This window comes from Ischnura elegans, chromosome 3 (genome assembly GCF_921293095.1).
Source record: "Ischnura elegans chromosome 3, ioIscEleg1.1, whole genome shotgun sequence".
In the NCBI taxonomy this organism is placed as follows: Eukaryota; Metazoa; Arthropoda; class Insecta; order Odonata; family Coenagrionidae; genus Ischnura; species Ischnura elegans.
The window spans coordinates 9254051-9277441 of record NC_060248.1 but is presented as its reverse complement, the minus strand read 5'-3'; the positions used below and the strand labels follow the sequence as shown (position 1 = coordinate 9277441).

The 23391-nt window shown below is 38.6% G+C and overlaps 1 protein-coding gene and 1 long non-coding RNA gene across 7 annotated transcripts in view; one reads left to right on the top strand and one right to left on the bottom strand.

Annotated features, from left to right (window-relative positions):
* LOC124155426 (ornithine aminotransferase, mitochondrial) overlaps positions 1-22850 on the bottom strand; it is a 31569-nt gene extending 8719 nt beyond the window's left edge. The window contains exons 1-6 of one of the 6 annotated variants that reach the window (XM_046529230.1): positions 13044-13166; positions 9252-9426; positions 8175-8319; positions 5580-5804; positions 4081-4304; positions 1448-1699 (exon numbers count right to left, since the gene is read on the bottom strand). In XM_046529230.1, coding sequence (XP_046385186.1) covers positions 1448-1699; positions 4081-4304; positions 5580-5804; positions 8175-8319; positions 9252-9290 — 885 coding nt within the window. In that variant the 5' untranslated portion in view covers positions 9291-9426; positions 13044-13166. Of the gene's footprint in view, positions 1-1447; positions 1700-4080; positions 4305-5579; positions 5805-8174; positions 8320-9194; positions 9631-13043; positions 13167-14332; positions 14415-22721 lie in introns of those variants that run through there. The other 5 variants (XM_046529225.1, XM_046529227.1, XM_046529231.1 and 2 more) reach the window with 5 other exon arrangements.
* The window catches only part of LOC124155428, a 13445-nt gene continuing 3561 nt past the window's right edge, over positions 13508-23391 (top strand). The window contains exons 1-2 of the long non-coding RNA XR_006864187.1: positions 13508-13754; positions 14344-14493. This is a non-coding gene — a long non-coding RNA (uncharacterized LOC124155428). The remainder of the gene's footprint in view (positions 13755-14343; positions 14494-23391) is intronic.

Below are 23391 nucleotides of genomic sequence, written 5' to 3'. Positions count from 1 at the left end.
TCACAAAAACATGTGCAGCTTTTAGGTTGCAATGAACAATACTGGTTAATCCCGTGTTTGAGGACACAAGTGGTGTTTTATCTATTTCTTTAGCCTGTTTGAGTACTACTTATGTCCGATGTTTATTCCGCTGTTAAAATTAAGTTTCCTTATTAAACTTGCTAAATAAGAGTTGCTAAGAATGATTAAATGAAGAGAGAAATAATGGTTTATTTTAGGCTAAAGAGCTAAGATCTATAGTTAGCTCCTTTCGTCCATTTTAATTCCACCAAGATTCAAGATACATCAAAAACGTTGATATAATTTTTAACACGTTGCGTACCGGGGTATTTAAATTCCTAGGAATTCTGGGTGGAGGTGCTGAGATTGGAAATATGTGCCTATTAGGGCGCAATGCCTTTGGTTTAAACATGGTTAAAAAGCTAATGTTTAGAATACAACTTACCCAATCAAACATTATGATGCATCAATTCATTATGAATGACGAACAACAACTGAAAACGTACTAACGAATATGTATTGTACGCTTTAAAATTGTTTAGGTTGACGCGCCTAAATGACGAGAATATTCATCATCCATCCCGGAACGTTCGGGAAAAAAATGACGAGAATTCTCTCCATCCGTACACAATGTGTTAATAAAAACTCCCAAGATTCCTAAATCTTGCAATTTTTGCAAGAAAGTACTTGTCCATTCCAGCAACACAAGTTCATAGCAAAAAATTTTTTTTGTGGGCAGTAATACCTTTATACTGTAATATAGAGACAGAAGTCAAAACCTACAGCCTGAACATGCAGAACAATTGGTTTTTCTACATGCGAATTTGAAAGAATCAAATCCTACATGATTTATAAACATACAATATCTTTATTATAATTATGCAAATGGCTTTACTCAGGGCTAGCAGTTAGTTAAATATTTAAATTAAAATGTCGATATATTACTAGAGGTTTATTCATTTCAATTGCGCTTAAGGAACTATTTAAGACACGTTAATGTTTTTTAATCTTCAAATTCTGTCATAATTACCACTAACGTTACTCATCATATTTTCCTTTTTACATCAGGCTTAGCATGCACAATAGAAAATTCGCTAGGGGGTTGGAGAAATGAGAATTTGTTGGTGCATGCATTGTTATTTTTGCCTGGTCCAGAAATTGCCATGCTTGACTCGAGATAAAAAGGCACTACTCACATGTCCCTATAATTTTCCTATAAACAATTAATGATGGAAAGTTTTACTTCTATTTTCAAAGTTAAATGCGATATTAAGATCATTGAATTGCATTGAAGTGCTTTACAAAAGAGTTGAGCTTCAAAGTGTTATAGACCTATGCTTTGCTATATTGAATACTCTGCAGTGAATTAGTGTATGTTAAAATTTTATTAAAGTGATGCCATTTTTTAAGACCTAAAATTATAATAAAGTGAAATAATAGCCCATACCGGGTACATGCCTCCCGACAGTGCCTTCCCCAGCAGAAGAATGTCGGGCCTGACACACTCGTGGTCAACAGCCAGCAGTTTGCCCGTTCGGCATAAACCAGTCTGCACTTCATCCGCAATCCACAAAACATTGTACTTGGTGCAAAGTTCTCGCACACCACGGAGGTAACCCTCGGACGGCACAACCACGCCTGCTTCTCCTTGAATCGGTTCCACCATAAAGGCACACACATAAGGATCTTGTAAGGCAATCTGAAAATAAGAGATCATACTTGAGATAGGGAACAAAGGCAAAATGCTGAGATACACAAATCACAATAAACAATGGCACAAGAAAATAGACACAAAGGCAACTACAAAGTTGTTATTTTATTCACATCTTCCCTGAAACTGCGTAGTTTACTGCACAATATTTTCAAGTAATATTCATTTCATGAACCAATACCACACAATGCATAATGAGTCACAAATTCAAATATGCAAAGAAGGTGTAAAGATTTAAGAGTGATGTCACCTGTTCCGATTTTCTTCTCGCCAACTGCCAGAGGAGAAAAAAATGCTAAAAGAAATGAATGCGAAAAGCACAAAGGCCACACAAAACCTGATATTATGATATTATTATGTAATGTTCATGTAAAATTGAAATAAATACAATAATATCTTTAAAAACTTAAGGTCTCCCAGGAGGCCATTGCTATTAAAACATTTTAGTCTGCAATTAGGGGCTTGTAGACTTTGAGGCCATTTTCTTATGCACCAGCATGACACATGATGCCCGGCATGGCACCTGTACTGCCAAGGGCAGAACTCCGCAAGTTCTATGCTAGTGCCAGTAAAGGCTCTTGGTTTCAATGATTTGAAAGACATACATGCACACACAAATGAAATGTGCCAAAGATGATTTTCTATATTGAGACAGAATCTCTCCTCCATCACATTTGAAAACAAACTAGCTAATGCAAGTACGCAACCTAATAATGGCATGAGCACTATCAGGTAGCAAGAAAACGGCCTTTGCATTCACTTATGCCAGACATAACAAAATATAATAAGAAATACAACCACTACCTGATTAACCCTGTTCTGAGTTAGCACCGCTTAACATTTAGGAACCCTGTTCCTGTACTACGCTCTCCAGTTCCACAGGAAAATTCAATGATGTAATGTGAACTCTGTACCCTTAGCCACAATCAGAAGTGTATTCAGTAAAATGTTTCTTTTCAGTTTAAATTATTTAAATCACTGATTTAGCTCTTTCATTAAAGAATATTATCAGTATTACTTTAGATAAAAGAAGAGTAATTTTCACAAAAGTTTCACCATGCCTGTTACCATTCCCGCATAATTACATATTATCATTATTTATTCTTTTACAGAATTTCAATGCCAGTTTACAATAAGTTTTTTGTAGTGCCCAATCTAAAATTCTAACGATGCACTTCCCCATAAAAAAGAATGAGTCCTACTATGCAGCCTGAAAAGATAACACAAAAATCTCGTCATGGAGTGAGAAGTCTTGTGATGCCTTGCTGCACGATAACTACACAATGTACAAATGAATCTTATTGCATATATTTTTTTTATTATTGCTCAATAGTGATACCAGCACAGTATATCTGCTACTGTGAATACACAAAGACTTCTGGTGGCTCATCAATTCATTTTAAAATGTGTACTATTGGAGGAAAAAGGACCCCTTTAAAGTGTAACTTGCCTCTCAGTCTGCAAAAAATTCAATTTCATTCCACAAGGCATGCTATTCTCAGGCCGTATTCCAAAGAGGGAAATTCAAACACAACACATTGTTTTTCTTTTTTCACAGGGGAAGCGTAGGCAGACTATTGTTGGACCTTGCCCAAGTGCAACAAGGAATTGCGCAAGGAGAAAAGGAAAAAAGAATGGATGAATTCAATTGTTGAGGCCTTCACTTTGTAGAATTCCATATTTAATGTTTGGAAAGGAAATTGCTTAGCTTTTCTACAAAACACACACTTTATTGCCGACTAGTTTCGGTTACACTGTACCATTATCAAGACTGTACCATTATCAAGACTAGTCTTGATAATGGTACAGTGTAACCGAAACTAGTCGGCAATAAAGTGTGTGTTTTGTAGAAAAGCTAAGCAATTTCCTTTCCAAACATTAAAAAAAGAATGGGGCTGGGAAACATTGGGGGAGTTTTCAGAAAGAAGGTTAAACGGATAATTTCAAAGTCAGTTCACCTATTGTGGCCCATTCAGGTGGCCTGCACGATTGACACTCAAGGTAATTACAATGCACATGTTCTATCTCTGACTTACACATGCCATGAAAAAAGGAGGGCAATTCCACGTGGTTTCTCTCGTTGTAAATGTGGCCTTAGAAAAACATTCCATCAGATAGAAAACCAATTTCCTAATCCACCAATAATGATCGCACTAAGTTTGTTTCAGATACTTTTTCACTCCATTAGACATCAATATCATAAAAATTAGAACAAGAGTATTGTGTAACAAACTGAATGATCACATGGCACAAAATTACATTAATCCATGATGTAGAGATTTTGGCTAAATTAAGTTGATATACGTAATTTTATCACAATCAGTTGACCCTGCTCAGTTGAGAAAAATACAAAAGGAAATCATCCTCACCTCCAATGCATTGAGATCATTGTATGGAATTATGCACAGCCCAGGCATAAAAGGCCCAAAGCCTTCATAGGAACTTGGGTCATTTGACGTAGAAATGGCAGACATGGTTCTTCCCCAAAAATTTCCATCAGCAAAGTATATCTTGGCTTGATTTTCCGGAATACCCTTTTTCAAATATCCCCACTTCCTGGCTAACTTGCATCCTGTTTCTCCAGCTTCCACACCTGTAGGACCCAAAAATATCAAAATCAAATACACACTATATTTGCATCAGGCATGGATATTGATTTTGTAAAGCTATGTAGTGACTGCTTTTACAGTTTCCATCAGCTATAACCTGTTAATGTTTGCTAGTGAGTTTTCGTGAGAGCCCAAACAAATACTATCAGAGGGCTTTGCTGTTGGGGGAGGGGCAATACCTAGACATAGAGCAGGAGCAAATTGAACGTTGCCAAAGGTACACAGCCGCAATAGTTTATCACAAAATATGTGTGAGTAATGGGTGGTCACAGGTATTTCAGGCCCACTGCCAAGACAATATACCTACTCATTTGGAATGTATTGACGTAAATCCCTTCACAGAAGCCGGCATTGTCGGCTACTATGCTGAATGCAGCGCCGTTGGTGAAAGGCATACTTAAACACATACAAGGAGAACATGTGAGGTTTGGCAACACTGCTCTTTGAGCAGACTCACGATGTTAACACAATGGAGGCCTGAGAGCAATTGAATTTCTGAAGCACTAGGCCACGCCTGCTGTTTGCTGATTGGCAAAGGCAAAGTCACGTGTCGAGAAACTTTCCCTCCCCTCATCTCCTCCACTTGCTTAGGCCACACCAGCTCACCCGCAAAAATAAAATGAGCAGAATCTGAGCATTTGAAAATATCATCAAATTTCCAGTTTTTCTGGATGTAATTAAAAAATATCCAGAAAAAATATTAAGTCATTTTTTGACTATGATATGATTTTGGTATGTTTTCGGATGAATAAACTTAAAAATTATTTTTAAACTTGAAGAAATTTCAAGAAAAATATATAAAAACAGCATAGTATAAAACTTATAGATAATTTGAAATAACATCCAACTACCAACCTTTCTCAGATTTAAATATTTTTAAGCTGGTGCTCAAAAAGACTATACAACAACCAGACTTTTCCATTACTTTGTGCAATTAACAGAGATCAAACAACAGGATTTAAAAAAATCCTAAGAATGAGTTCACAAAAATCAAATCCTTATTGAACAAGAGCACTTGTACTTAGAAAAAAAAAAGATTCATAACAGCCATAAAAGCAAACTATGAGAACTTTTGACATGGAAACAAAAAACTAGTATCGGGTCCGGTTCCAAACTAGTAAAAAATGGTTTGGTACAGGATTACAGTGCAAGAAAAAGAACTGGTTGACAAAGCAACTAAGAGTGGCTTATGACCAATCCAAAACGTTATGTCAAAAACTCTTGACTAATGACAGAGACGGGTCGAGAAATAGCCTTACCTGTGTTCATAGGCAGCAATTTCGAGTATCCAAATAATTGAGTGGCATATTCTTCATATTCGCCGAGTGCATCTGAATAGAAGGCCCGCGACGTCAATGCCAGTGTGTCCGCCTGACATGTCAGAGCCTGCACAATTTTTGGATGGCAGTGTCCCTGGTTCACGGCTGAATATGCGCTCAAGAAGTCATAGTACTGCTTACCCTCAACATCCCAAACAAATATCCCTGGAAAGTTCCAAATAAGTTAAAACTACGCCACTGGATATCATCTCAAGACATGTTAAAAAGCAATTCACGACATTGCCATGCCATTGCACCGGTCTTACAAGGTTCTACATAACTACAACCATGTAGCTTCAATACACGTGTTTTGAACTTTCCCACTTATTTACTGATTTATTGAATTAAAAATGTACATGTAGGGTAATACTGAAAATTACAATGGCTAAATACAAACAAATATGTGAAGAAAATGCATAAAAGCCAACACAGGAAATGGCAAAAAAATTGGTCAAAAGCTGAAGTGAAGCTTATGATAACCAGAGAGATGAGATGAAGCCAAGTTTATAAATGTGTTTGAGGATGGAGAAAAGGGCTCGACATTCTGGGGAGGGAAATGCAGACGAAAAAGGAGAGCACTGATTAAGCGAAAATGGATTATAGGTGGCAAGGGAACAGAGGGCAGGTGGGCAACGACACTTACAAAAGAGAGTTGTATCTACAATCTAGTCAAATTTGGTACTATTAGATTACTTACTACTCTGCAACCCTATTTAATGAAGGAAAAGACAATATTTTAAAGAGATTAAATTGGTATCTTACGGTTTAACTTCATCATCGACTAAAATATCAGATAGAATCTTGCCAAAGTAATGGTGTGAATTGTATTCAGGTAGCAATGCAGCCTCAAATATTTGGTGATTAATGTTTTAGGAGGACACACTGGTAATCTGCACTCAACCGGTAGTATTTTTGCATTTTTCATGAAGTATCACTGGCTCAAAACTTTAACTATCCCCTGGAGAGATGTAGGGCACAGACGGTAAACTCTAAATATACAAAAAATTTAAATCCACTACACGAGGTAATTGAATTGCGGAGGAATCTTCAAATCAAAGCCAACATGCCAACAACAGTTTTCAGGTTCCTTTGGCCTCACTCGTAGATTCTGATTTTTCTTTCGGTCAGCATAAAGCAGAAAAGCATCCCTTCACCCTGACATCCATAGATAAACCACAAAACACTGCCTCAAATAACTGATGGGTTTTGAAAAAATCTTTATAAATCGTTAACAAATTAAAAGGTTTACAATTCAAGACTTTAAACCATATTTCTTTATTCCATCCTGTTTCCTTAGAATGCAATTCTTTATAATATATTATCCAAAGTACTTTTAACTAATGCCACCTCCTTGTCTGTTTTATCTTTCTATTAACCAAGTTCATCGTCGTGGACAAGAAATTCCTCTCCTTCCTTGCAACACAGCAATATTCTACTTCACATGTGTACATATCACATTACAGCGGATGAGCTTCAAATCTGATAACAAGAAGCATATGTGGTGCAATTTAAGCCAATCGAGATATTGCAGAGATGAATCATTTGTGATAAACAGCAAACTACATAGTACACTGACCTTGTGATTTGATGAAAGAGAGCCCATGTACCCATATCCCTGACAATTATTTAATTAACGGGCATTAATTATGGTGGAGTGTAGATCAGGGGAATTCAAACAAAGGGTCCCAACGCCACTCACTCCAAATGAAGGTCTACCTACATATGTACACCACCGTCTTAATTATCTGACTTAATGAACTTTGATTAATAATTCCTTATTAAATCCTTAGAACAGACAAAAAATTCAATTTTACAAAAAAAAACTTGTTTTCTCATGGGTATATGACTTGGGCTTTTCCCCTGTACTAACACAATTTATCGTTGATAAATGCTCTCCATACAATCACTGGTATTCTTCCACATGAATTGGCTGAGTGACACAAGTTTGGCTGATTACCCTGCCATCATCTTCTGGTTTAAGGTGTAGATATCTAGTCTCAGACTAGCAACACAGTAAAAACAAGGCAAAAGCTAGATCTTCACTCGTCAACACACCCATCAATCCCATCAAATTTTTTGGAGGATAGTCCGCAAAGCTACTGCCAACTTAAATGGCAGAATAACCACTACCACGCACATATCATCAATCACTGAAACCACAGAGCTTACATATCACTGATTAATACTCTGAAGAGAATCTTCACACCTGTTAAGTTTATGATATTTCCTCCACTACAAATAAACATGATTTGGATGCAGACTATAAAAAAAAACCTGAAGACTGAAAGGAGACCTAAACATCACTATATTTAATTATCTGTGAGAATAAGCAAAAACATCAAACCTCGATTCTCTGTGTGCACTTCTCATTTTTCAAACCTAAACCACACCAAGAATTAATTTCCCATTGGCAGATGCAGGGCAACCCTACCTAAATTACAAATATTGAAATTTTCACGATTTATACTCTAGGCTGTTTCTGCATTTTGGAAGCATAATTATTGATGCCAAATTATGTTAGATGGAGAAATTAACCTTTTCCTCTGGAGAGGGCTACAGGAAGTGGATGGTAGTTGTGAGCGCCATGCTTGTCTTCCCTTGCAATCACTTCCATCGACGATATACTCGCTCGATTGCCAACATGATGAACATCTCCAGTCTTGGAAAGAAGGCTCTTCCACTGCAATAAAAAAATTAAAACAATAAAATAGTTTAAAATATGGGAAGATTTAAAAACGATGAAAGGTAAAGAAAAGCATTTTTGTTAATTCCTGTTATCTAGCACATAAAAGACTATGGTGAATTGGTAGTCACTCAATGATTGGAATTAGTTTTAGAGGTTTTCAAGTACAATAATTAATATCCTTTAACAGATGAGATTTGATTTAAATTCTGAAATACAAATTCAAAGATTTCAATTTTACTATTCGTCCTTGCCTCCTCATTAATGTAGGTAATTAATTACGCACAAGGGTTGAATTTGAAATTAAAAATAAAGGACAGATATCCATTCAAAAAAATATATACGTGATGGGGTTGGCATGAGACTTTGGAACTTGGATTAAAACCGTGGAGGTGAGGGTTCATTCATAATTCGAAATCCACCCACTCCGCGAACGAGGGCAAAATAGGTAGCAAAAGTAACAGGAATCCGCGACAAACCCTCGCCGGCAATGCTTGTGAAAAGAACTCGCAAATGAGCGGCGAGAGAAGAGCGCCGATGAGTCACTGCCACGGGAAAACGCCGATAAATACGCAAAATAAATCACCACAAAGTAACTAAAACACAACTCATCGCTCAACCAGTCTTTATTTCGCGGCGAATTGCTCGTTTACAGCTTAAACTATCTTGCTAACATGTTAGGATATACAGACAGTCTTTTCAGTATTTGCCAGTAACTCAATTTTTTTTAATTTCCCTTACTATTTCCTAGTATGTAATTTTTTTTGGACCCAATTGTAGAAAAATGTTTACTTTATTTAAAATGAAAATTTCTAAATGGTAAAGTAAGTTTGAAACGAGTAATTCGTAGAGAAAAAAAGACAAAATACAACCGCTTGTGTCGGAGGAATGCGTCCTCGCAGTAAATTCAGGGTAGTGAGGGTGTTTACCAGTCGCTTTCCGAGACGGACGCCACACCTCTTCATCATGTCTTGCGCGGCCGGTTGGCGAAACAGTTCTTCAGCGACCGCGAAGCCGGGTTCTTATACTCCCTCGCGTCTTACAATCAGACGAGGAGCGATATCAGAGATAAGCACCTCTCCTCCCTCGGATACTATAAACACCCTGATGCGGGAGGGGTGAGTTAAGGAGAGTTCACACAAACAAGAGCGACTGCTAAAATGGAGAACTGCTCACTGTCACAAAGACTATCCACTTGTCTCGAGAGAGAGGGGCCAACACACACGATTCCCCGAGAAAGAAAGGCTCTCGCTAGCGTAAACACGGCGCGGAGGGAGTGATGGTGTGAGGGAGTCAATTTTTCCGCAAGGTCAACTGGAAATTGGACGCCGGCTCCTGGCCTTGCCACGGCGCGGCGGTCAACTCGCCGGTCGCCCCAACACCAACATCGTCGGGAGGAGTCGTGTCCAGTGCCATTGCATAAATCGCGCCGGAACTAAAAATAGTCTATTCACGCTTGCCCCCACGAGGAGATAGTGCATGACAACACACTGTCCACGTAGGACGGGTCGAATCTCGCGCACGGGGCCTGAACATCCGAGACATTAATAATTACGATCGCAATAAAAATCGTGACACCTCCCGTCCACTGCGGAGTCTTATAGGGGTCAGTCGCGTTCGTCAAGGGCCTTCGCAATTTCACAGGACGTCCACCCGTGACACGGCGGCGGTAGGTCAGGGAAAACTCCATCAAATTTTTATAACGAACATTCGAGATGCGCGTTTACGATTTCAGGGCCTAAGTCAACGGACGGACTTTATTATAAAAAAACAGCCCAAGCAGTTTATAACCCGAGTGATATGTGATCTAGCCGAAGGTTAGATAATGTACTATCTAGCTGAAGCAGAGGGCTAGATAAAGTATTATCATTTCCCACTAGTTAAGTGACACTGCGCTAAAGGGGATAAGCATCATCCCAAATCAAACTGATCGTATTTCAAATATCATCGTGATGCATTGTGCTATTGAAACTTACGCCATCATATATAACATCCAGTCTATACCTCTTCCAATATTTGACTCTATTTCATATATTAAAATTTTACCTCAGCACAGTAGCGTAGCCAGGATTTTGAAATAGGAGGGGGTTTAGCGGGGAGGGCCCGGGGTTTATGGAAAACACCCCAGGAAGAAGGGAGGCAAATTTATGGGATATTAGGAGTTGAAAACGTGAATTTAAGGACTCCAACACAGTAATTTTGTACGGGTATTTATTGAAATAAGGTAATAAATGTTCAAGGGGGGTTGTAACCAGGAAACCCCCCCTGTGGCTATGCCTCGGCCTCATCATTCCATTAAAAGTAAAATTTCTACATTAGAGATTAAGGTAAATGTTGACAAGGGTTCACTCAATGGCGATAAGTTTTGGGAAAAGGATGTTTCTTCAAGGAGGAGCTACAACGCTAACGGGATCCAACTATTTATTGCAGAGTCCAGTGGCATAACTATGGGGGGATGAGGGGGTATGTCCTCCCCCCCCCCCCAAACCCTCACAGGAAAAAAATATTTATAACTATTGTTTAGTTTTGGCGTATAACAACTGCATACGTTCAATGTTAAATTTTAAGTGCCAAAATGATGTAAATTGTACTTCCAGGGCATGTCATTTTTTCAAAAATTTTTCCGAAACCCCGTTGCCATTCCATCGCTCCCCCAAAGCATACTCTTAGTTACGTCACTGGCCGAGTTCGTAAAATACTTTTAGGTCACCATAACTCGGGATCTCTCGTGGGGTTAACAAAAAACGCGATGCATGCGGGAAAGCCAACCGTAAACCGGAATCTGTAAAAATAATTATCGGTAAATTCCAAAGAAAGGTGAAAGAGATAGCTACCTGACTGTAGTAAGGCCTTACTTGGAGTATGCAGCTTTTATAGGGAGTGGGACCCTTATGAAGTAGGACTTATAGGTGAAATCAAGAGATCACAGCGCTGAGCGGCTACATTTGGGAAGAGTTATTACGGTAAAAATGCAGCGTTTCTAATACATTATGAGAGTTAAGATGGGAATCTTCACAGAAGCGTAGAATAAAATATAGGCTAAATTTACTAAAAATAAGCAAATTTGGAGAATTTTTCTCAGACGACGTGAAAAATATCATTCGTTTCTCGTCATAATAAGGTAGGCGATATAACAAGAAGAAATTAAAGGAAATAGACTGCAAAGCGGAGAGATTTCAAATGCCCTTCTTTCCTCGTACTATCGGATATAACAACGGTGTCTCGATTAATAAAATAATCGCGTCACTGCGACGACTATTTGCAAGTTTATATTTTCCATTTTTCTAACCTTGCATGGATTTACTCACTATAGAAATTACTAAGCGATGGCAAGTTTTGCCTTCGCATGAATTTTCGCGTGTTTTAGTTATTAAGCGTAATATTTTGATGACTATGCGAGGAGTTTCTCGCATGCTGCGTTCTGGTTATTGTTCAACCCCTGCCAAACGCCATAGGGTAGGTCTCGCAGGGTATTATGCAGCAGTAGAAAATTCAGCGGAGGATGAAGCTGTATTGGTAGTTCAAGTGGTAGGGCAATTGGAACGCAAATGTGGACGAAGTGGTTTTCTAATTCTTCAGATCAGGGTTCGAATCCTGGTTAGGACAAAGAAATTTCCTCAGTGGAATTTTCGAACTTGAAGATTGTTCTGCCACGGAAAAAGGCAAAATTTGACCGTTCAAGCGAGTGACGAGTCCTCTTATAAACGATTCGCAGGCTGAGGGAAGAGTGATGCAAAATTTGAAGAAGGGAGGGCAATGACCACACATGGAAAGATTTTGGGCTAGAAAAAAAAATACCCAGCATTTTTTTCACTCGTTCCCTTTGTAAAACCATTCCCAACAGACACGGAATGTTTACGACGCACAATATTCCAGAGACCGTGTCGCGATTCCTAAGCGCGAAGACGGAACACAGAACATACATACCGTTCCTTTATCTCACCCGCTTGCTTTTGCGTCAAACGTATCTATGTCGACGCAGCGCCAAACAACCACTTGCAACGACAGCTGCATTCAGTGAACTATATGCGCAAAAAATACGTCGTGTAAGAACGTCCACACAGCTGGACTCCAAATACAAGCCAAACAACAAAAAAAAAACGTATAAGGGACGATGAGTTAGAAAATATAGGGGTAGGTCACTCAACTTCGATTTTTTATAAGAGTAAACGATTGAACAGGGTGGGCGTGGAATAAGTAGAATAACAAAAACTAATAATCTCAAGATTAAGCAGCCCTTAACCGAGACTTTTTATCCTTACTTTACAGCTAAACGTTTACATAATTATTGACGTTTATGGGATGCATGAAGTAAGACTTCTTTACGGAAAGCCTGAATTGATGAAAGAAAAACCGATTACCCAGTTACCAATAGCGTTTAGTGATGACATCTGCACAAACAAAAATGACCACTCTCCCGGCAATAATGGGCCTCTTTCAAGGCGATAACTGTAAATAATTGACCAATTTCCACACTACTTTTCATTTAACGCAACAACCGGTACTTTTCAAGAGTGTATTTCCCATCCAGTTAATTTTCAAAGACGTCTACGAACTGATAAGAGGTGAAAGCGGGAGATGATTTGTTTCAGGCCAACTAAAAAAACAACTCCAACAAGACATAATGGAAAATATACAGCTAATCAGCCGGCAATTAATAAATAAAATCATAAGCACAACACATAATCGGCTTGCAGAAGTAACGATGTATAAAAGGATACTCAATTGCTGACAATCAGCCGAAGGATTACACAGGCGAATTCCGTTCAACTTCCCACGGAATAAAGATGAGAGACAGATCAGAATTCGAAACACGATATCACCTTTCTTCCACACCGATCACGAGGGATTTCTCCTGCAAGACTCGGCTAGGAGACTTCACAGGGGGAGACGGCTACTTCTTTAAAAATAAACCCTCCGAAAAAATTAAAAAAACTGAACTCAAGGATATCACACGCGCACATATACCGCACACACGGACATGTTCAGACAGAAGAAACAAGAGGAAACTTCGACAAAAAATGTAAATTGAATACTCCGTAATTTGAGACCATCCAAAGGAGAACGATTTTAATTTACCAACACAACCGCGTAAATGAGGAACAAATGAGGAACTAAACAATTTCACGCTTCGGAGATGCAACAATGGTATTAGATAACAGGGCTGATGATTGATGCCAGCTAAAATGAGAAATTATTACAAAAACTCAAAAGCAGCACAAGTGATCAACTTCGTTACGACGTTCTAAAGCCAAAAACAACGAAGAATTTAGGGGGCTTCCCACATATACGAACGACACGATGAGTGCATGGCAATGGATCTCTGCATCGATGGAATACGGGCAATGCTGGGAATTCTTCCAAGTATCCACAGCGAAAGAGTGAGGTTTTTGACCTGATGTCGATGAAGCAGAGCCGACTAGTATCCAAACGTAAGTCATCCTACGCCGCAGATGTAATCCTTTACACAAATGCTACATACATTTTGTTGTGATATAGGGTTTTAAGGAATCGACATTTTTTGTCGGATGGCCACTAAATTTAAGATTATTTCTTACACATAATAAACAAAACTAGTTTTGGTGCTGCAACAATAATTAAAATATCATCACGTTTAGGGATATGTGTATCCACGGATGAGTACCTCGACTTCTTCGGCAAACATAACAGACGACAATGCACGATCGAATCAACAAGCAACTAATTGTAAGCAAAATATTAGAAAATATAGCAAATGAGCAGGTGATTTTCCCTGTAAAAGTTAGGGAAATAGTGTCCCTATCATAAACATCATACCCCAACCGGTAGCGAGGTACCCCGATCAATCCTATTCAAGATAGTTCTTGTATTCTTTATACTTTAAATATTGCCGCAGCGCTTTCGTCCCATCTAGTATTGCGGGCGACGGGTAATACGTGATGAATCCTAAATTTGGTGGCCATACCGCAAAAACTGGCAATTCGATAAAACCCTAATTTTGTTCCCGCATTTATTTCATGGCATGACTTACACTGCAATTAGGTGTTTCGAGTATTGAGAAGAGCAGCCGATGACAGAGGCGCATTCCACGACTTGAGCAGCGACGCGAAGTGAGGGTGATGTCTCTCCAGCCACAAGTTGCCCTAAAAATGACGGATAACGAAAAACTATAAGATCCAGAAAGTTGACAAGGTACAAAGGAGCGCAAAAAAATATTTCCACGCAGGTAAATCAGCAGGGTATATGTAGAGAGGCGACAAAAAATTAACGCATAGCCAATGCTGTAGTTGGGAAAAATTTTTGGCGTTACTCGCCAAAAATTGCCAACAACTGAAGATGTATTATACATCCGCCAGCAATTGAAATGTCAAACTCCAACTCTTACTTTAGTTCCAAGTTGTGCTACGAGATAACTCTGGACAAGTAAATGATTATTTCTGAAATCCATTGGACAACTTACAGTAGGGCTATTTTTTACAGATTTAAAAAGGTAGTTTAACCGGTACGCTTATAACGAGTATGAATTTTAGGGGGTATGCCTTACCGGCCCAACTGCAGCACTGTGCAGTGTGCATAGCTCATAGGCAGGGGCGAAGCCAGGACGATGTGTTGGGAGGTCGCTTGGCCATTGAATTTTTAAGCGTTCATTTATTTGATGGAATTTCAATCCTGCCTTGCAAAACCATTCGGCCAGTTGACTGTAGGCAGAAATTTGATCACTTTTTCAGCGTCGTCCAGCCCCGCTTCAGTACCCCTAACCACTAGTGCGGTCTCTAGCATCCTTCCCTTTTACCAGGGAAACTCAAAAGAGTTGGTCAGAGCAAAGTGAAAGCAAATTTTTAAGCCAAATTGAAACCTCAGAGAAATCGTATTTCCGTTATCAATTTGGTGTTGAAATTCCCTTCTCAATATCGATTTTCTGGAACAGCTTCCGATGGATAAAACTAGAAATTCTTAAAATACTCCTATTGCAAGGAAACTCAAGGAAAGCTATTTGGGTTAAAGAAAAGAATGATGCCCAAATCGAGCCTTCTTTCACATGGTGCCTCAAGCAATTCAGCAATTAGGTCCCCGACCGATTGTTCTTGTAATATTTATGCTCAAATGAAAGTTTTTTTGAACCTGATTATAGAAAAAAACTTGATATTTTAAACACCCAATGGTCCCAACAAACCCACATCTGAATAAGAGTAAGAATAAAAAACTAGAGCTATGAAACAAGTGCTAATTATGATTTCTGTTTATAGCCAAGCTAGTTAAACAACTTCGAAGAATGCACAGATTTAATTAGGAGGAAATCAACTTGATGGAAATCGACTGCATGATTGAGTAAATAGGAGAGGATCAATATTTTTTTCTTGCATTTTTTCCGTGTTTATCCAAACATACCTATTTAATTTTTGCCTAATAGCCTTTGATATATCTCCTAGACTAAATATTTAGGTCCGACAGTAACGACCGCCTGCATCCCCCAACTTCGGCAGGCAAATATTTATTTTCTGACCACACCCTTCCACAGTCTCCCCTTAAGTGCACATATTTACTTTTGGGAGGGGGGGAGGGGGAATGGGTCTTTGACAACTGCTTGGGCACTTAAGACCTTTCTTCGTCAACTGTCCCAAACCCATGTTTAAGCCACTAAAGGTGACATGAGGGCCCACAATTCAGGTGAAGAGCAGAAAGACAATCCTCTTAGTCACTCAGAGAATCATCTTCTTTTAGAATAGAATAGGTTTACTACACACCACAATATTTTAAAATTATTAGTACTGAATGAAACAAATTAGGATGTTTCTGGTTATTTTTTTTAGTGAAGAACCTTTTGTTAAAGGTGTTACGGTATACAAGTTTCAATACGGCTGTGGATTCTCCCGGCCAACTCCACAAAGCTGTACATTCCTAGTGATTGTATAACTATCAATAGCTATTACCAAATAAATGGTGAAAAGATCGAAGCGTTAGAAAAGTTAAAAATTCTTGCGTATATTTCCGCAGCGATGGTCATAATGGGGGCAGGGTTATTTGGCTAATCTATTACCTAAAGAATGAATATCAAATGTTGCACTTGAATAGAGTTACAGAACAACAGCGAAGATAAAATAAAATAGCCTGAATACCCAATTGACAATTTGATGGTATGATGAAAAAATCATTATAATATCTAATACAAAATTTCAGATTATAAATACAAAAATTCTAACAGGTACCTTTGAGTGTATGTGAGTCCGCCCTCGACTATCCTATTATATGATACTGTCCATATAACAATTAAAGCGACACGTGCTTGAAACTGTGAACCTCGGTAAAACATGATTGCAAGGAGAAAAAAACGCAAAAACATCGATTTTTTTATTTTTAGCTACATAGTAATAGCAAAATAATATAATCCCAATATTAGCCCCATTTTTAACTGTAAGGTTGAAAAGAAGTGTGCCGTATTCTCACTTGTAGGCGGCAGAAGTACTTCGGTGGTCTGAAAATTCGTTACACTCGCGAATAACCCAACATCCTTTTTAATTATTAAGAGCGACTAAATTATGAGGATTAAATAGAATCACAAAGTTTTTAAAAAATTGATAATTTGTTAGTTATTTGACAAAGTAAAGTTATCTCGAAAACCAGTGCGTCTACCGCCACAGCAAAAATCCTTCAAGAGTAAAAAGATTGTCGTCATACTACGTTAAAATGTTAGCATGTATGACAAACGATGATCAACCCTGGAATTTCGACATTACAAAACTGCGACAGACCGAGTGAGATGTTTGCACCGACCAGAAGGTCTGTGCTAGCGGACGGGAGGGCCTTTCTCCGTGACCTACACTAGATTTGTTTCCGTGCAGGTGCGCAGCCAAGAATTAAGGCTATGGGGGGTTTAAGACGCAACTAATACTTTGGGATGCGGGGTATTGCATACCCACTAGGGTAAGCAGGAGTTGTGGGGACCCTTCTCCAGAAAATTTTAAGAATAATGGTTCAAAATGGCGAGTTTTACCGCTTTATGAGAGATATTTGATTAATCTTAACACTATTCTAAAAGTAATACTAATCCATTACGTAAAATGTATTAAACTTAAAAATTTCTTTGGGATCTGGGGGGGGGGATTTATCCCCCTAAACCCCCCCCCCTCGCTGCGCCACTGTTTCCGTGCACTTACTTTTAAACGAGATAAAAGCTTCCTTCCTCCCGAGTCGCTTTATTTTGAAACGGGCAGATCAAACGTAACCAGTGACGCGGCCAGAACACGATTTGGAAGGAGTTTCATAAATATTAATCAGTATAATAAATATCAATCAATCAATTTAAATTCTTAAAACCGAGTGTATACATTATTAACATTACAATTTGATAACATTGAAAAGCTGGACTCAAAACTATTTTAAAAGTATAATTAGCAAGAGCCTCGACGCAAAGGGACCAACTTTGTGTCCGGGGGTTGACAAGGCGAAAAAGGGCGAACCCTGTTTACTTAATCGCTCTTTCCTAAAACTAATGAATTCCTTCACTCGTTGACGCCTTCCACGTCAAATCGGGAGCTCTAATCACCAGTCTCCCGAGAGAAGTGTTAGTGTCCCGTGCTCGGACACTAGCACACTTCTTCCTGTCGATGGTTTTCGTTCTTCGTCTTGAATGGAAATTTTACATCGTGACGTCAACGGACCGTTCCATCTCACTGTTATTGATTATCGTCCTCAAAGCCGTTTTACTTTCCCTTCCCATCGAGTGGTCTTCGAATGCACACGGCGGAAAGGTCACTTTGAAATGCGTGCCATCTTATCCTCGTACGTTGTCCTCCTCCGCCAACACTTCATAGGATGGTTCATTCCTCCGATAGCGAACACGTGACAACAAATTCGAATTTCCTCAGGAGGAAAGCCATCTCATGCATGTCAAAACGAATAATTTACCCCAAAAAATTTCTATACAAGGAGTAAGGAGTCACGGCTGAAGCAATGTCTGTCGCCAGGGAATATTTCGGGTCACTGAGACGCGATATCTCAATTCACTTCAATAGTTCGATGGATGGATGGATGGGAAAGATATTTCCGACGACAAAAAAAAGATCCCTCAGTCTGTCACTCTGTCGCAAGCTAAGATTTAAAAAGGGGCGAAAGTGCGCGCGCAAGTTTCATGAGTTGGTGACGCCATTAGAGCGAAGAGTCATTCACTCGTTCCAGGAGAACTAACGAAAAGGAATCGTTCACTAGAGCGCAGACGACAACTTGTTTCACGGAAGGTTGATGCGCGGGAGTAGCGGCAAGACGCTCTTCATACGCTCACGACGTCATCAACTTATCTACGGAAGGGTTCAGGTAAGGCCACCGGTTTTTCTCGAACAGCTTGTGAAGTGGGCGACGGATCTAAATACGGAAAGATTAGGGTCTCCTTGCACTTCATACTTTATCGCAATCGACAATAAATAAATATTGGTCGACAAGGTCATTGCCTTACTTTTCGATGAAACTGACTCTTATGTAACTTCAATTATTTTCAATTTTAGAAAAAGGTAAAACTTAAAAGAAAAACAGGTTTCAGTGCTACAGCAGCATCCTTTAATCAAGCAATGCATCAGCAATAGGTTTAGCTCCCCTATTCCAAAACTTAGAGTTGCTTAATTTTTTTGTAATTTTCATATAGACTGAATGAGTGACCGAGCAGCTGCAGCTCCTCTTCTTTTTTTTAATTTTGATTCCACGTGAGCCTGGGATGTTTAACTTTAACCCCGGGAATGAGGAAAACACGATCCCTTATCCCACGATTACAATCCTCAATGGGCTCGTTCACCCATTTTTTTTTAATTATCGATTACGATAGATATTGAATTGATAAACGTATTTTCCCCTATTTCGATCCGCCGTCTAATTCTCCTGCTATTCGCGGCGAAAAATCGACGACCTCAACCGTTTCGCATAAGAGTTAATGAAGTCATCGACTCCTGCAGAGGGGGTCACCATGTCTCGGCTTCTCCTCGTCCTCGCGTGGTTCATGAGCACCCTTGTGATCGATTTCTTTGCTTAGCAAAAGGTTCTTCCCGTTCGAGGCGAATGAGGCTAAACTCTATAGACCTCACCAGGGTTCACACCAATTATCCATTTAGGATTTCTCCGACTTTTTCCAGATTCCCAGTCCGACTTCTTCATTTCCCCGACCTCATTCCGTGAGAAAACACTTGTGCACACGGATTTTGAAGAAAAATTCAGCCAAGTACATTGTAAAATAAAATGTATTTTGTATTCCAAAGGTGTAGTGTCACAATCGAAATTACAAAAAAAGCAAACAAAATGCAAAATCTATGGAAGAGCAGCGGTAAGCCTCCACGAAGTCACTCCCAAAGCACACAAATAACAAAAACACCAAAGGAGAAATATCATTTCAAGCGGATCAATTTGTCCACAAACTGGTAATTCAAATAGCAATTCAAATTACAAGGAAAACATCTCCGAAGCCTGTTAATCAACTGTCATAGGGAACCTATTCTCCTCTTCATTAGGAAAATCAAAGACACGGATTTAGAAGATACTTTCCATTCATCCTTAATTGGAATTTGGATTTCCCATAGTTCTCTACACATATCCTCTCAGGCTAATCATCAGCTCAAATTAATTACGCATGCATGTCAATTAAGTAAATAACTTCCTCCAAGACTCAGCACACAATGACACAAAGTAAAAAGGCGTTACATACATATATATCTCAAAGCAATGGTGTAGCCAGAGGGGAATACGCTGGACGGGGGAAGGAAACATGCAAATGGCAAAGGCATACATGTATTTGGAGGGAGTGCACTTAAGGCCATATCGAATGTAGTGATAATAAAACAGCAATAGTAGTTTTTCCACACTTTTTTTACTACTGCTGTTTCAATTATCACTATCCATGGACTTCCACAAAGTCAACTCGTCAACCACCACTTTGATATTAAAGGTATTTCCCATTCAGTATTCGAGGGAGAGGAGGGGATTTTTGAACAACTTGAGCCTCCCAATGTAAGGTTGGATTAATCACTTTTAATTAAGCACAAGCCATGCATAATATTTCGTACAACAAATAAATGTGCAAGGTATCCAGAAATATTCTTTGGTGGAAGTTTGGGTATGTGGGTTGCCTATATTTATATTTTGTTCTCAATTCCTATGCATCAGAAAACCGGGTAGTCTCCACACGAGAAAATATGTAAGGTAAGGTAAGGAGGATGAAGGTCCTAAGGCCCCTATGCAATTTAAATAATAAAGAACATATGATAGTAATGGCAGTTGGATAGGAATATCTATGATGACTCTACGTGGCGGAGGGTAGATAGGGGCAAGTATTTTTTTCTAAATTCTCAATTCCAAGCGGAGACCGGGACCCCCCCAAGTACCAGGTCCCATAAACCCCCGAGTAATCGCCAACTGAAACACAACCAATCTGTTTCAGAGAGAAACACAACTGCTAGTGTTTTGCCAATAGGCACAAATGCTCGATAGTTCATTGTATGAAGGTATATCATACTTATGGTTACGATGGGTCTCCAAGCATACATAGGAAAGCTATCAACTTATATCTACAAGCAGCTGTCAACTCACATCTTCAAGCAGAATCACACCACCACCCAACTAAATAAAAGGAGCAATAAAATCAATATGAAAGAAAGACATGATATAAAGGAAAAAAATACTAGGAAAAAAATATCAATTCATGGTACCTAAGTTATGAAGAGAAATAATTGAGCTATCAAGAGGAGACACACGGATAATAAAGATCATGTATGAAGAGCAAGAAAATACTGGAAAAAATGGATCCAAGAGCATTAACAATAATTCAAGTCAGTAAAGAGAGGGTTTCGGAGTCAGAAATTGCTCGTCCACTTGTCAAAAGTCAGCTACCTTACTGAATAGAACAAGGGTTCCCAAACTGGGGGGCGTGGAGAAATTCCAGGGGGGGCGTGACTCCCAAATGAAATAAACAAAAAAATTACAAAAATAATTTCCTCAGATCTTTGAAATAAAGTCTTTCTAAGTTTTCATAATTGTTTTTGTAAAGTTTCAATAAAGTTGTAAACTTTATCAAAGAAGGTTACAGGTAATTATATTCGTTTTTCATGTAATACTTGTTTTAATTTTCATCATACGTACAATTAGTGAATCTTTCCATTCTGTGTTACCGCATTCAATAGTGAACAAAAGAATCTAGCTACTCACCGTATCAAGTAGGCATATACTTGTACGAGTAGGAGTTGGTATGTACGGCACCGTGGAAATAGGGTATTGCAAAATGGAAAGCTGATATGTGTCGCGGGGGGGCGTGGTACAAAAAAGTTTGGGAACTCCTGGAATAGAATATCAAAAATATAGATTTAAATACAAACAAAAAACAAAATAATTGTAAACCTGAGAGCAAGAACCAGATAATGATGAGATTTCCACAAATGCTTGAAGCCCTCCGCCCCTTTACCTGCAGATACTGTTTTTTCAACAATAATTTCCCACTAAACTCAGTAGAAATTGTTGAAATCTTACGCTCTTACTCTCCAAGTGGAAAAACCATTATTTTTCTCCTTGTTCTCGAAACTTAACTTTTAGTTATTTTCTAGATCTCGCACTTGTGTCTTCAATCGCATAGAAGCAATTATGAGATGAAGCATCTTTACCTAAAGTTCGTCTATTTGACTGCAGTAAAATGACAATAACGCATAGCCAAAAAATTATGGTTACATATCCCAGAAGCACATCCTGACTCCAAGTTGGTCCAAATCGTGTTAGTTCCCCCGACAACCTTGGAGTAGTTTAAGTTTGCGGGAAGAGGTGGGTGAAAACTCCTAAAACAAAACTGTGTCAGGCCCCCAGGTAACTCTGGGATCCTCTGCTAAAGAAAAATACGCTAACGTCCAAATGCAATGGATCGTAGATGCATGCCATTACGCCAATCATCCGTCCTCAAAATATTGAACAAATAGACATGAACCATTAGCATAAGGGCCTCTACTTGGTACAATACACGAGTATCGTTTATCATCAAAAGCTATGCCAAGATCGGCAGTCAACAGATTTCATGACATAGTAAGCGTTCAAAAGATGATCCACCGTTGCTCCATTCCATGAACAACTTAATTAAGCGGCCATAATTATGTGGTAAATTTCGTAGCTAAAATATGACAAGGACACCAAGAAAGACACGGCAAATATTGCATATGCCGACGCTTCCACAACAACCATATGGGCTTCAAAATTGACAAGCCTGCAAGTTTACTTAAACATTAACGATATAAATATACTTTAAAGATATTAAACTATCATATTATTGTTAATTTTTTGCTCAATTGAGCATTGAGCACCATTAATATTATTGATAGTAGCCTTCCGAGCAGGAAACAGAAAATATACTAGTAAAAATAAATACAAAAAAATTGTATCGCGGCAGGCAAGAGATGAAGTTACTTTACCTAAACTAAGTCCATTTATCTGTAGTAAAAGTATCCAATGACAACAACGCAGAACCAAACACACAAAATAATAACAAATCCCTGAAGCACATCCCTGACCGCATGTTGATCCATGACGGATTTGCAAACACTTGGCAATCGATATTCCCGATTTCGGACTTCGCGGGCGGAAAAATTTGAACATGGATATATGGATATCTAGCATAGTAGGATGATCACAACAAATACGTACCATAAACATCACCTTTACAGGACTCTCTTAAAAATTTTCAATCGACAATTAATAACCCATCAAAATTTCAAATAATTTCGATTGTGAAAACATGAGAATAATCGTAGTTGGCGTCTGTGTTATTCTTTCATTCGTGAAACTCATTTTTCGAAATAAAAACTACAGAAAAGAGTAAATTTTCTCTAATTTAATAAACTCATTATGATAGGTTTTTGGTTAAATTTATGGCTCCATCGAATCTAGGTCGATTCGATTCATATACGATTTTACTAAAAAAATTGAGCTGTGAGGGACTCACCATCTACAAATCACTCAAAAAAAAAATTTTGAAAACATAACCACTAAAATCCCTTCATTACCAGTATGCATTGTTCATAATATGTGTAGCCTGTAAACAATAGAAATTAGCAATGAAATTATTACTCTTATGCATTTATG